Genomic DNA, 15,655 nt, shown 5'->3' with positions numbered 1-15,655 from the left:
ACAACAAAAATTTTTAAACAAAATATTAAAAATTTTAACAACATTTTAAAATTCTTCTTAACTAAATCAATCACGTGAAAGTTCCATGAAGTGCCGTAGGGTGTGCTTTCTTTAATAATTGAGAGAGAGAGAGGAAGCTGCCGTGTCGACGACTTCTTTAAAGTCTCCATAAGTCAAGTAAACGGAGTAAGTGAGAGAGAAGACGAAGTTGCCATGTAGTTGTAAATTGACGACTTAAAGTCTCCATTTTAAAATAAGAAAATATATCTTTTAAAATAAATGAGAAGTTTTATTTGATGGGAAGACAGAAGCTGCCGAGTAGTCCTAAGGGCATCTCAAATGGAACAGGAAACAACTGTTTGTTTCTTCTGTCGCTTCAATCGAGCAGTAATTCTTAGGTCATTTCTGAAAGCTTTGTAGAAGAAGAAGAAGGGAATTGATTGGGAAGGGAGAGCAGAGAGGCCAGTGGCAGAGAACAAAACTAATATTATTCTTATTATCTTGCTGAGGCGTACAGGTAACATTAAATAGACTAAAATAAAGGTAAAGTTGTAAATACAAGTAAAGATTCTAAGGGTATAGGTTTTATCTTCTAATAGCCTCCTTCCCCACCTTAGGTTCCCTTTTTTATGTGAAATGAGATATCTATTTATAATTTTCTGAGAGTGGCATAACCAGTAAATAGAAGGAAGATCAAGAGTAAATTGGTAGTGTTTTAAATGGACGGCCGATGTTGAATCCTTTGATAATAGACAGTTTATTGGGTATTTGAATGTCTTAATGATATCAGAATTCGGTGATCTTAGACTTGTTGGATTTTTCTAGTTGAGCAGCTCGATTCAACTATAAGCATGTTGCATTTGGAAACCGTTTGGTAATCCAATTTATGGTTTGAACCTTCCGAATGCGCTTCAAGTATGTGATTTGGTCTCATTTGAGCTCGGATTGAGTCGAATTTGGTGTCGTTGGGTTCGTATTTCCGATACATTCAGTTCAACTGTAAGTTTGCTAAAATCAAATGGTCTTGGATCTAATTTTTGAAATTTTCAACTTTATTTTGCTTCGAGATTCGTGCCCGATCAAGATAATTTTTGATGATATGTCAAACTTCATTTTGGATTTTTTTACTACTTTTAAAACCAACTTTTTAATACAATTAAGGCTTCGTTTGTGACAGTTTTTTTACTACTCTGTAAAAAAAAGCCATCCCAAACCAAACCTAAGAATAGTTTTCCTTTTTTATCTTATCAAATTAATGAGTTCAAATTGTAGCGATTGATGCAATGACAATAAAATTTTTAGATGAGAGCCGTTGCTTCAACTTCCACTTCTTCCAGATGTTCAAATCCATCGGCTATAGCAAAGTTGTCCAAATAGATGTAACCGCCTATCCTTTCTTCTTTGATAAGGTAAACGTCTCAACATTTTAATAAAAAACTAAAAGTAGATTTATGGTGTTGATTGATCAATTGAGCACTTTAGATCTATTTCAACTCGGTGAATTGTCCATTGCATTTCCTCAAGTTTTTGTAAATTATTAAAACAATGAAGATCAAGAGAAAGCAGACATGATTAAAAGAAATTTAATTGAGAGTATAAATGTACCTTTACAATATCATTGTACTGTCTTGCAATTGAATCAAAGTATGGATCTACACCTTGATATTCCCTCAGACGTCTAACCTTATAAGAGGAGAATATGAGAAACAGAGGAAAAGAAAGCAAACAACTGATCAACAGTAGTCTAACCAGAGCAGATTACACCACATGGCTGATAATGATGTTCAAAATTTAAAACTTGCTTGATTTTTAATCTACTTATATGACTCTGAAATGCATGAATTCTTACAAGGACAAACTTATCAAATAAAGAGACCATACCACTTTATTGTAAGCAATTGATGTTTCCTCAGTTGCCTCAACAAGATACTTTCTGCAAGGGATGAAAAAAATGATGACCTCAATTTAGCATTCATTGTTTGGCATCTTTTACAAAGCCAAATTTTTCTCAATAAATAAAATAACACTTTGATGATATAGATTATCACTCAACTCCCACAATAGTCAAAGCATGCAAATAAAATTACAAGGAATTTTAAAGGCCTAAAGATGTCTAAGCCATGCAAAAGAATTTTTTGATATCCGGAACAAATAATTAAAAACAAGTATATCCGACAGAAATCCTCTAGGTATCAAATGCATAATATCAATGGTAAGAAAACCAGAACTTGAGGAGAACAAGTCAATCCAAAATGTGGATACAGAGACTGATGATCTCTTACTCTTCCAGGGTTATTAGCAGAAATCGCTTGCTAATACTCCTCAACCATTTCTATTGCTTGTCTGTAGACAGTCTGCAAGCACCCAACAACAAACCCCATTGGAAACAAAAAAATTGAAGGAATTAAATCACGCCATATTTCAATTTCAAGATAATTTCATAAAAAAAGTTTCATTTTTTCATCCAAAATAAAATGCATCATGACATTTTAGCTAAAGAAAGAAATATAAAACCCTAATTATATAAATATCGGTATACGTTAACACAACCTCTCTCTGGACATCTCCTCCCTCGCCTTCCATTTTTGCAAAAGAAACCAACAAAGATCAAACAATTAAACCAAAAATGGTATCCAAAATTAAGATTTTCTTCAACAATTCTGTAACAGAGATGAAGGGAGTTACAAGATGGAGTTCCGAATATGTGGATTTGGAGAGGTAGGATCCATCGGGGGTAAGATAATGGTGCTCAAGTTGCTCGATAAGCTGAGATATGTCGGGCAGCGTATTCTGAGCGTTCCATGGCCTGACCATTGATCACGAACAGTGGGAGCCCAATAGGTGCGAAAGTGTAGAAAATAAAAAGAAAAAAATTTCTTCAAATAATTTCATTTGGCTAAAATTTTATGTTTGCTTTCTTAAAAAAAAAAAAAACATTACAAAAAAACATTATTTTTTACAGCAAAAATAATTAAATTACTTTCTTATAATTAACTTTATAAAATATTATAACCATCTCAAACAAAATTTAATCTACTTGCTTTTTTCCTTTAAGATAGAACTTATGTTATATTTTTAATTTAATGTTCTCGTGGCATTTGTTGATTGGTTATCTTTGAATGAATTTAAAATTGCCACATCATCAAGACTGATTTGAAGAGACCAAAATAAGACTTCGTGTCCAGTTTTTAGCAAAATAGATGCACAAGTGGATGCAACTAATTTAATTACTACATTTTTAATTATTATTATTTAAATAGTACTTAAAGCTTCATTTGAGATAATTTTCTCATTAATTTATAAAGAATTTTTCTAGTACAAAAATTTCAAAATTCCAAATATTTTTATACTAAAAAATTACTTTATAAAACAGTAAAAAGTTATCCCAAACGAAGCCGAAATTTCATAAATACAAGAAAATTTTATCGCAAATGAATCCTAATTCTAATCATTAAGGTCATAAAATACTATTATGACTGATTACAATTTTATATGACAATCTTATTTTACATATATAATACTAATATAAATTGCAATGAAGCAATAATATATATATATATATCAACAATTATAATACAATACAATCCGATTTTATAAATAATAAATTAAAAGAATTCCTTCGTTCATTATCCATCCAATAATTGTTAACAAATAACATCAAAGATATTTTGATCAATGTGCATGAGATCAATGGTGAAAGCGGAGAGAGAAAGCGAGGATGGGTGGCTCTCAATAGAATTTTTATTTGGTCCGATCACATGACGTAGCTCTTCATTTGGCCGCCAATAGAATCGCGCCACGCGTTTTCACTATTTACCGCGTGACCCGACCACCCGACCCGGAACGGACCCATGATTGCTCGGTATTGCTAGATATTAGTCGATTTTGCTCAGCAATAACCAATACCGAGCAAATACCTTGCAATACCGAGTTTTTCTCGATATTTTCTAGAAAAAACTCGGTATTGGTCTTCACAGAGTGTATTTCTTGTTATTGTCAAGCAATATCTAGCAATACCGAGCAAATACCGAGTAATACCTAGCAATACGCGAACATAGAAATCCCAGGTTCCGGGCCGTGTCAAGTCGCCGGGCCGCGCGGTAAAAAGCAAAAGCACGTGGCGACATGTTATTGACGGCCGAAGGTAGCTCTACGCCCGGTCATAGGACCTAATAAAAGTTCCTCTCAATATCTAAGACTTAATTTGAGGCAATTTGTTATTACTTTTTAAATAAGTTTAATTTTAAAAAAAAATCTACTAAAAAACTGCTTATCCCAAAAGAAGCCTTGAAGAAAATTTCAGTCGGAGGTTATTTGATTGGTCGAAGTTCGACTGTGGGCAAGGCGAACTTTCGATGTTGTGATAAGATTGAATGAGTCATAACTTGTTTTATTCTTGAAGAAATGGCTGCTTCTGCAGATGTTTTGTCATTTGCTGCATGGAGAATTCTTTGGAAAATCAGGAGAGGATCGTCGTGGCTGACAAGTAGGATGATGCATCTGGGAAGAGAAAATCATGGTTGATATGAATGGTGAAAAAGGAAAGAAGAAGAGGAGGAAAATATAAACTGTGTGAATTAGCACACAAAAATTAAAAATCACATAGAACTTGGTTTTGAAATTAGAGGGGCTTATGCCCTTTTTTTTGCTGTCAACAGTTCCTAATTATTTTTTCTTAAAAGCAATTTTTTAAAAAACAAAATTTGAAAAAAAAAAGAAAAAAGAAAAATCCATACAACTTGAATAAAAATTTTTTGCTGACTATTTTTCATTTTTTCTTACCACAAAGGCTATACTTCCATAAACGGAAAAAAAATATTTGAGAACAAAGATATAATAAATTATTTAGAAATACCCTCAATAAAATATATTAAAATAGTGTATATCTTTTGTTGGTATGTCCATGAACTCCTGAGGGGAGCTCTTCGCTAATTCAACCCTTGCTAGGATCTTTATTGTGAAGTTTGACCCACGACTAAGTTTGTATGGTGCACTTTTTTTGTTTGGTAAAAATTAGGCTCCATAGGTTAATAATTTGAAGTCCCATTAGAAGAGATGAAGATATTAATTTTCTAATAAGAAAATAACAATTGCACACTGTATAGCTTGGGTCTTTGGCAATTAGGATGCATATAAACCTTTTAAGTTATGCATAAAGTGAATATTTGTTAGTTATATTTTAAATGCTTAGAATATCATCCTTTGTGGAAGAAAAGTATGTACCATTATCCATTTGAATATTAAGAATGGGAAAAAACATCTTAATAATAAGAGAAATCTTTGTTAAAATGAAGAAAAAATATGCTTGATATGCTGTCTCCAATGTAGTCGAAGCAATCAAAAGTCTAGAACAAACATCTGCAGCGCTTTCTCCACCTTCAACTGATGTAAAATGATCCTTCTCATAAAGGACCCATACCTATGCATGTTGTTAACAGATATTTATAAATTAGATATTTAACGGAAAGAGAATTAGGCAAATTACATTACTATCACCTGCTACAATGAATTCTTATACGATTCCTAGATTAGCGAGGACAAGCCCCACATAATGACTCATTAAACAAGTATTTAATATCAGAGTGTGATTATAGATAATTTCCTCCAACCTATGTTTTCCTAAAAATTATTAAACAAAAAATAGTGCATTTTAAAGGATTATGCTAGAAAACAAGTATTTGGTGTTAGAAGTACTCTCATTAATATTTTCCTCCAATGGCAGTCTGTAGTTCAATGGATTGTGCTAATTTGTTATTTTTTTTAAATACCATAAAATGTATTTCTCACAGCTTAAACAAACACACATATACATCTAGAATGATGTGAACTATCGATATTTACTGCAAACCCAAACCCAAACCATATTTATACATTTGTGCATGCACAAACTACTTTGAAGGTGTTAAAAAAATGCATCTCTCAACATGCAAAAATAGAGCATACGCATGATTTGCACCTCACAAGGGCCCAAGTAATAGGGTGCACCCGGTGTATAAAGCTCCCACAAATACAATATCCGAGTGTTATAAGTGAAATATTAAAGCCATGCATACTTACGAATTTGAAATATAAAACATGCCAAGTTATTGCCTATGAAAACATAGTTACCAAAGAAAAAGCATTTCATATTGTTCATATTTATCATCCCAACCTAAAGTGTACATTAACAAGAGAGGCTTACTCAATATTGCTTTCATTTCACATTCCAACTCATTACACATGTTGGCTACAAATCAAATATCTAGCCAACTAAAAGTATGTCAATAATCATTTGTGGTAACACTGACATCAATAAACGATAGACGAAAGTCTAATAATACTACAAGTGACTTGCTAGAAGAGTATCATGCCATCCTTGATACTTCGTTCCTAAGGTAGAACAAGAGCCAACAATATCGCAATAACACTAAGAAAGGAAATAATCACATAAGTGTGTATGTATATGTGTGCATGCATATCTATTTGACATTGAAACTTTGCATAGATGATACCCATGAAAAAAAAAAGGATAAAGAAGATCGATGATCCCTTTAAGGCATTTGACCAAACATCTAGCATACGATGCTTAAGAGGCCATACAAAACAATCTTTTTTAAGTCATGCCACCACATCACACCTACCTTTTCTAGAAAAGAATTTAAGTAAAAAGGCATTCCAACTAAAAGTAAATATCTCATTCACATATAAGAACACTTGTCAAGAAGGAAGGAAAAAAAAAATCTCAGCATTCACTTTTTGCATAGATGCTATCTTGATGCCAAAAAAAAAAAAAAAAAAAACTCAAAACATGATTTCTTGACTCCAAAAATTCGATTTCTTGACTCCAACAATTCAGCAAGAATCATCAACCTCCTTCTAAAGGAAAGGGAATAATCTTTAACACATCGTTTTCCAAACAAAGAAGAAGATGCGTAAGATAGAGAAGAACAGGAATAAAAAAAAGGGAAGAAGGAAATGGAGAAGAAGAAAAAGAAGAAGAAGGGGGAAAAGATCACCTTGCAAACCAAGAGAAGCCGGCGGCTAGGGCAAGAGACCAACTCGGCGTCGGGCTCGGTCCTGCGTGGGAGAAACGAAGGTAGGACGACAAGAGAGGGAGGGGGCTTCCTTTCGGTTTCTCTGGTTCCGAATGGGAGAAGCCGAGAGGGAGGAGGGATCGCACGAGTTGCGAAAAAAAAATGCCATTGCTAGAGCGAGGATTCTTCTCTTGAGTTATCCCCATGCCCTTGCGTTGAAAACGGAAGCCTCTGTTTTGCCTTGTCCTCGCATGAGAGAGCCAGCCTTCTGGATTCAATGCTTCGGGAGAAAGGCATGCCAAAGCCGAAAGAGGACTTCTTCTTAACCCCGTTATTCCAATGCTTCAGCCCCCGTTATTCCAATGCTTGCTGAAAGTAGGACTTCTTCTTTTTCTGCTGCGCCTGCTGGAGATCGCCGAGATCAAGCAAAAGCGGCTAGTTTGATTATAGCCGCTCGAACTAATTTCTTAATATACTCAGATGATTTGAATTAGATGAAAAGTTAATGGAACTTAACCTCAAAATAATTAAACTAGGGGTTCAAAGATTGTGCAAAATTCAAGCTCAAATAAGGTCTAATTCGACTCATTTGGGCCAATTCAGGTTCGACTTAACTCAACAAAATCAAATCAAATTAACATAGATTCAAGTCAAATCAAATCCGACGCTGCTAAAAAGAACTAATCCGACTCAATTGTACATAATCGAGCATGATCCAACTCAATTCTCGAATTGATTTAAGTTCAATTGGGTCCTATTAAATTAATTTAATAAAAATTGGACTTGAATTAAGTTGATCGAACTCAAATTGACGAATATTTGAATTGGATTAGACTCGACGGGGCTCCAATCAAATCGATTGGGCAAAGCAAGTGAAAGATGAGGTCAACAAATGTTTGTTCATAGAATATATTTGTTATTTACAAAATTAAATAAATTTGAATAAACTTTTAAAAACTATCATATAATAAAGAGTTAGAAGCTTGCTTATTTATATTCATGAATATGATCGTTTGTTATTTAATAAATAGTTTGTTGAGAAAAAGATAAAGATAATTAGTTTTTTATTTGATGCTTTATTTTATGTTATTGTATCAAATTATTATTTTTATATAGTTTATAAGTTTTAATAATGATTTATATTTTTATATGTATATGTCAAATGAAAATATCAAAAAAATATTTGGATAGATAGATTTAAACATTTTATATTAATATTTAATCAATAATCTTCAATATACATATCTTCTCCGTGTTGTGTGTTCTATCAATTTTTATGTTAGACAACAAATTCAAAAATTAGCTGATTAGTTTGTGCAGCTAATTAGAATAACAATCTAGTGGATTTATATTTCAAGAGTGCCGTTGGAATTTCAAAAGAAAAGAGTCCTGCACCACAATCTGGCTTTTGGTAATTGGATTATGTTAGCAATAGAAATATATTATATTTACCGTGTGCATTAGGCTCTCACTTACCGTACTTTCTTGTAATTTGTTACTCTTCTTGTTCTTTCCTCTTCTATATATAATCCACTGTAGTCTGACAATAATAATAAGAAAACATATTTTCTCTTCTACATCTTCTGTTCTCTGTTGTCCCGCCCTTACCTTACATGGTATCAGAGCACTGATTCCTCCCCTCCTCCCGTTCTTGCTTCTTCCTCGCCGTTCATGGCTAACTCATCCAATACCTCGTCCCCCAGCCTCTCCTCTGCGGAAGAAACACCACCGTCCAACCCACCATCAATTCCGGCATCATTAAAATTTCTAATGAGCCACCTCAAAAGTGTCGTCGCCCAACCTCTCAACGCCGACAATCACCCCTTATGGCGCTCACAGGTACTCAAACTCTTCAAAGCTAATGGCTATCAAGGATTCTTGGACGGCACCTCCCCTCCGCCATCCCAAACGACGACTGTCGACGGCACCACCACTCCTAATCCCCATTATGACGCATGGCTCTTACAAGACCAAAATCTTACTGCTGCCATGTACTCCATCATCTCACCCACAATTATGTCTGATACGTTATCACAAAATTAGCTTGATTGGGCACGAATCTCGAAGCAAAAGCTAGTTGGAAACTTCAAAAATTAAATCCGGGAGCATATGAACTCCGATTTCAGCAAGCTTACTGTCGAACTGAGCGTCTCGGAAATACGAACCCAACGACACCAAGATCAACCCAATCCGAGCCCAAATAACTGTCTCACCATGAAAGATAAAACGATGTCCCAATACCTTCTTGACATCAAAGCCAAGGTTGACGCTCTTGCTGCCACCGGCGCAACCATACCTATTGAAGAAGTTATCCACTACACCTTGGATGGCCTTCCCCAAACATATCAAGCATTCAAAACGGCGATACGTACCAATCGTCAACCCCTTGATCTTGACGAGCTCTACACTCTCCTCTGCAGCGAGGAGCTTAATCTTGCTCACGAAGCTACCCGGGAGCTTCAATCCCTTCAACTCGCTGGAAACACCACGGCGCTCGCAGCCACTCGCGGTCGTGGTTGTGGCCGATCCTCCAATCGCGAACGAAATTCCTACAATACCAGATCCAACCCAAGCAACAACCGCGGCCCAAGAACCGCAAGACCCGCCATAACTTGCCAAATATGCGGCAAGACTGGTCACTCCGCAGTCAAATGTTGGCATCGACATGATGACGACTACAATTCCGAACAACCAACCGCTGCCTTATTCACCTCCCCGGCGACAAATTCCTCCACCGAATGATTTCTTGATAGCGGAGCGTCCTCGCATCTCACCTCCAACCCGAACAATCTTCACACCTCTCAACCGTACACAGGCAACACTCAAGTCACTCTAGGTAACGGTCACCAAATTCCCATTCAAAACATTGGTAATGGTCTCCTCCCTACCCCGCAAGGTAGCCTTCGCCTAACTCATCTAAATCTGGTTCCAAACTTATCCTTTAATCTGATTTCTGTTCACAAACTTACTCATGACAATGACTGTCTTATGACCTTCTCTTCTCACGGTTATGAACTCAAGGATCGGAAGACCCGCCGAACTCTTCTCAAGGGTCCGTCTATTAATGGTCTCTATCCAATTCAAGCCCCGCACCAATCCGCTAACGACACCTCGCAACTGGCTCTTGTCTCTATTCAGTCCGTCCCTGACCTATGGCATCGCCGTCTTGGACATCCCTCATCGACTACGCTCTCTCATCTTGCAAATCAATATCCGAATATCTGTATTTCTTCATTTAAATTACTTTGCAACTCATGTAAAATGGCCAAGAGCCATCGCTTACCATTTAATAAATCTCAATCCACTAGCTCGACTCCATTTTATATAATTCATTCGGACGTCTGGGGACCCTCCCCATTCATCTCTAACAATGGCTACAAATACTATGTCAGTTTTATAAACGATCACTCCAAATTCACCTGGGTGTATCCGCTCGTATTTGCCAAATTCTTAGAATTTCAACGCATGATTTACCGCCAATTTCAAGCTCATATCAAAATTTTTCGCACCGACGGCGGAGGCGAATACATTAATAAACATTTCCAAACTCATCTAACAAATCAAGGCATCATTCACCAATTTACATGTCCGTACTCCCCACCTCAGAACGGCGTCGCCGAAAGAAAGCATCGGCACATCACAGAAACCGTTCGCACTCTCATTTTCACTGCCTCCATCCCTAATCACCTATGGGTCGACACTCTTATCACCGCTGTCTACCTCATTAATCGTCTACCATCTCCAAACACTCACAATAAATCTCCTTACACGATTCTTTACAAAGCAAGTCCGAATTCCAGTCACCTCAAAGTTTTTGAATGTCTTTGTTACCCCTGGCTCAAACCGTATGCGGCCCACAAACTCTCGTCTCTCTCTCAACCGTGCGTATTCATTGGATATGCTCCCAATCAGAAAGGCTATAGATGTCTTGATATCAAGACCAACAAAATTTATGTGTCACCCCATGTAGTCTTCAACGAAACTATATTTCCTTTCTCCCAATCTACCGATACCACAATAACCACTACACCTCAGAACCTCCACTTACCACCTCTTCTGCTTGTTCCCTCCACCAGTCTACCTCTCTCTACTCATCCTCAAACACACACGCCTTCACATCACTTGGATCATCATCACACTGTTCCAACACCTGCATCTAGTAACCCGCAAACAACACCATGTCCCTCTTCACCTGTTTCTTAGCACTCTACCTCCATTCATGCCAAGCCTAACACCAATCACCCTGCTCAACCAGTCACTCACCCTATGCTAACCAGATCCAAGACCGGGCACAACAGACCTAAAACCATCTTTAATCTATCTTACATAATTCATACCGAGCCAACTACCTACAATCAAGCCGTCAAAAGCGAACACTGGCGAGCAGCTATGTCTCAAGAATTTCAAGCACTCCAAATGCAAGGTACCTGGGATCTTATACCACCAAATTCAAACCAAAATGTAGTCGGCTGCAAATGGACATACAGAACAAAACTTAACTCTGACGGCTCGATCGCCCGGTACAAGGCTCGACTTGTAGCCAAAGGATTTCATCAAGAACACGGGCTCGACTACACAGAAACCTTCAGCCCGGTCGCAAAAATACCAACCATTCGGGTTCTTATTCTCCTAGCCCTGCACTTCAACTGGCCAATTCATCAGCTCGACGTCTCCAACACCTTTCTGCACGACAAACTTTCGGACACCGTTTACATGCAACAACCTCAAGGATTTCAAGATGCTCTTCATCCAATCCTACGTATGCAAGCTCAATAAGGCGCTCTATGGACTCAAACAATCTCCACGAGAATGGTATGCCACTCTCTCTGCTCACCTTCAAGCTTTCGGGTTTCTTATAAGCTCGGCTGACCCCTCTCTTCTTACTTACAAATCAAAATCAACTCGGCTCTACATCCTAATCTACGTCGACGACATCCTTCTAACCAGAAACTCATCTACCGAGATTGACCGTCTTCTTACAAGCTTACACAAGCAATTCCAGATGCGCAATCTAGGTTCTCTTGCTCACTTCCTAGGAATCCAGACCGTTCACACCAAATATGGAATTCTTCTTCATCAGCAACAGTATGCCCACCGCATATTGGCTAGAGCCGGAATGCAGAATGCTAAACCGGTCGCCAATCCTTCTTCTGGAAAATCCTCCATCAACAACAATCCAACCAACAAATTTGCAAATCCTCATCTTTACTGTCAATTAATTGGATCGTTACAGTACCTCACTCTCACCCGACCGGACATACAATACGCCGTTCATCAACTCAGCCAAGCAATGCACCAGCCGCTCAACAGCAACTTCAATGCTCTAACACACCTACTCAGGTATATTCAAGGTACAACCGATCATGGTCTTCCTCTTTATCGCGATGAACTAACCTTGCAGGGATACTCGGATGCCGACTGGGCAAACAATATTCAAGACCAGAAATCAATATCCGGGTACTGCAACTTTCTAGGCAAATCAATGATTTCCTGGCGAGTCAAGAAACAAGCAACGGTTGCTCGCTCCTCCGCCGAAGCCGAGTATCGCGCATTGGCTGCTGAAGCCGCTGAATTGCTGTGGCTTCGTCAACTTCTTGAAGAACTTCACATTCCACAAACGGCTCCAACCACCGTATACTGCGACAACACCTCCGCCATTGCTCTATCCAACAACCCGATCTATCACACTCGGACCAAACATATTGACGTCGACTGCCACTTCATCCGTGATAGCATCAAGTCAAATCATCTCACCATTCATCACATCTCAACCAACGATCAACTAGCCGACATCTTCACCAAGCCTCTACCCACACGGCGATTTAAACTTCTATGCAACAAACTGATCGTCGCTCCCCCTCCATCAGTTTGACGGGGGATGTTAGCAATAGAAATATATTATATTTACTGTGTGCATTAGGCTCTCACTTTCTGTACTTTCTTGTAATTTGTTACTCTTCTTGTTCTTTCCTCTTCTATATATAATCCACTGTAGTCTGACAATAATAATAAGAAAACATATTTTCTCTTCTACATACTCTGTTCTCTGTTGTCCCGATCTTACCTTACAGATTATATATTTATATTATTACAATCAAATATATAATTAATTGAGTTTTAAAAAATCTCGCTTTTGACATCAACTTGAAAAGAAAACTCATATTTAAAAAAAAAACTTTATAAATAAGTTTGAATAAGATTTAAAATCATGTAATGTTTAAAGTTGATCCAAATTCATAAATTAAAGATGACCGGTAACTGATAATTAAAATTTTATTTTATTTTTGCAAACTCAAAAACATAAAACCAAAATTAAATAAAAATTCAATAATTCTTTCATTTAGAGAAATCAATAAGAAATTTAAAAGAACATATTAAAACCAAGTGACACATCGATCAAGTGATACAAACTGGTTCATGATGACATTGCATTCTTCACACTTCATATATATCAAACAAATAAGATATCATGCTGACATTGCTACTTTGTTATCTTTTTAAAACAAGTTTGCTTATGTATCAAGTAGAAATATAGATTTCAGGAATGTGAGCAATCTTGTGCCGATCGGGGCCTCCATCCTCTCCATAGCGCTTCTTTAACTCTGGATGACAATATTTAATTCTTAGACCTTCCAAAGAGGGAGGAAGGTTCGGTAATTCCTGAAGCATAGGAACGTCCCAAAGCTCCAGTTTAATTAAGCAAGGAAAGGCATGGTGTTTATCATTCCCATTAAATTTACTCTCAAGCAATTTTACTTTCGGCATGTTTTTAAGTCTCAGTGACTTGAGGAAGGGAAGTTGCCCGAAAGGAGGAAGAGTTTCCCACTCCTTGCAACCTGTCAAATTGATTTCCTCTAGATTGAAGATCATATTGACATTATTCATCCATATTGCAGACCTTGCACCCCAGTAACCATTTATGCTCAGCTTCCTTAGACAATTTGGTGGTTGAAGGTTGTCGAGCACGTTCTCATATAAAGCAATTTTCCATGAAGCGATTTTCCATGAATCAGATCTTGTCCAACATAAGGTCAAATCTGTGAGCCTCGTCTTTTCACATAATTGGACATTACGAGCCTCCTCGGTGTCCTTCACATATTCAAGGCGGTTGATTTTTAAAATGCAAAAATCATTCATATTCTTCAACTCCCCAATTGATCTATAACCACTCACAACTTGTTCTGGACGAGACTTTAGCTTCCCAATCCAACGTATCAATGAACTGTAACTCTTGGGCAATTTCATGTAACGCAAGTTTGGAAGGCTATTAATGTCATGTGGTAAAAAATCATCAGCTTTATGTCGACGTTCCCTTGGTAAAAAATCATCACCTTCATGTAGACGTTCTACCTCCCCTGGGCTATCATATATTAAGTATTGCAAGTGATACAGATTACTTAGAGATCTTGGCATCGTAGTCAAATTATAACCAACAATCTTTAAGCATCGAAGATGTATCAAATTTCCAATTTCCTCGGGTATCTCTTTCAAGTATGGAGCACATACATATAATAAGCGTAGGCTTCTTGATGCTCTGAATATTTCAATAAGTGCACTGCAAATATCCTCATTAAAAGCTTTATAGAACAAGAAAAGAGAATGCAAATGTTTAAACTGCCCAATTTTTTGTATGATGTCTGGATTTGTAGTTTCAACAAATAAGTATCGAAAAATTTCAGAAATTTTGAGAGATGACTCTTCATCATCCACAAATTTACCGCATATCTGTGCAAAAAATTTAGATGCCGACTCATATATTAAATCATGCATCTTATAGTGACCTCTGACCTGCTCAACTAAAGTTTTATTTACTAAAGCATCAAAATACCTTCCTCCAATATCCTCCATTGTCATTCCTTGAGATGGCTGAATGAAACCCAATGAAATCCACATTTGGACTAAATCATCTTTATCAAATGTATGATCTTGCGGGAACATACAACAAAATGCAAAACAATTTTGTAGATAATTTGGCAGAACTACATAACTCAGTCTTAAGATAGAATTGATAGAATTCTCACCCAATAAATTGCTTTCTAGAACTGTCCTCCAATGCCTTTCATCCAAGTCGTCATTCAGAACACCACCAATGACTTTAGCTGCCAATGGAGACCCTAAAAGCTTTTTAACTATCTCTCCAGCAATGACGTTTAATTTTTTATGATCATCATCAGAGGGGTTCTCTACACCAACAAATGCATGTAAGTTGAGGAGCCTCAAACACTGATCTTCCTCCAAGCCCTCTAATGTAAATTTTACCGTCTTCTCTTGAATGACCCTTGCAATCTTCTTTGCAACTGAGTCCATTCGAGTTGTTACCAAAATTCTACTACCAATTTTACCATCAGCCAGCGGGGTGAGCAACCTCTCCCATTTGCTCATATCCTGGTTCTCCTTGTTAACCTCTATGTATTAACCAGTAGAACAAAAAAAAAATCAAAAAAAAAATCATCATCAAAATCATACCCGACGGATCCACGACATCTGCCCGAAATCCCGACTGAAATCCCCGGAATCCTGCCGAAATCCCGCTGTTCAGCGCCGAATCAGTCGCTTCTCCCGCGATTCCTGCTGAAATTCGGCTCTCGATCGCTGCCCCGTTCTCGTCGTTAAATACCGAACCAACACAAGCTTGCGTTCTC

At 37.2% G+C, this 15,655-nt stretch overlaps 1 protein-coding gene and 1 pseudogene across 1 annotated transcript; both read right to left on the bottom strand.

The window, feature by feature from the left end:
* Positions 1-1,449: 1,449 nt before the first annotated feature.
* On the bottom strand, positions 1,450-2,878 carry LOC110110844 (annotated as a pseudogene).
* A 10,654-nt stretch (positions 2,879-13,532) lies between these two features.
* On the bottom strand, positions 13,533-15,395 carry LOC110110842 (putative disease resistance protein RGA3). The gene has a single exon (XM_020842482.1). It carries the CDS (start codon positions 15,393-15,395, stop codon positions 13,533-13,535), a length of 1,863 nt encoding a protein of 620 aa, XP_020698141.1.
* Between the last annotated feature and the right edge of the window lie 260 nt (positions 15,396-15,655).

The sequence above is a fragment of the Dendrobium catenatum genome, unplaced genomic scaffold (genome assembly GCF_001605985.2).
Source record: "Dendrobium catenatum unplaced genomic scaffold, ASM160598v2 fragScaff_scaffold_51, whole genome shotgun sequence".
NCBI lineage: Eukaryota > Viridiplantae > Streptophyta > Magnoliopsida > Asparagales > Orchidaceae > Dendrobium > Dendrobium catenatum.
Note: the sequence above shows the minus strand (reverse complement) of the source record. Positions and strands in the feature narration are given on the sequence as shown.

Bases quoted from the DNA above. Each gene is read 5' to 3' on its own strand.
- LOC110110842 (XM_020842482.1), bottom strand. From the start codon at position 15,395: ATGAGCAAATGGGAGAGGTTGCTCACCCCGCTGGCTGATGGTAAAATT.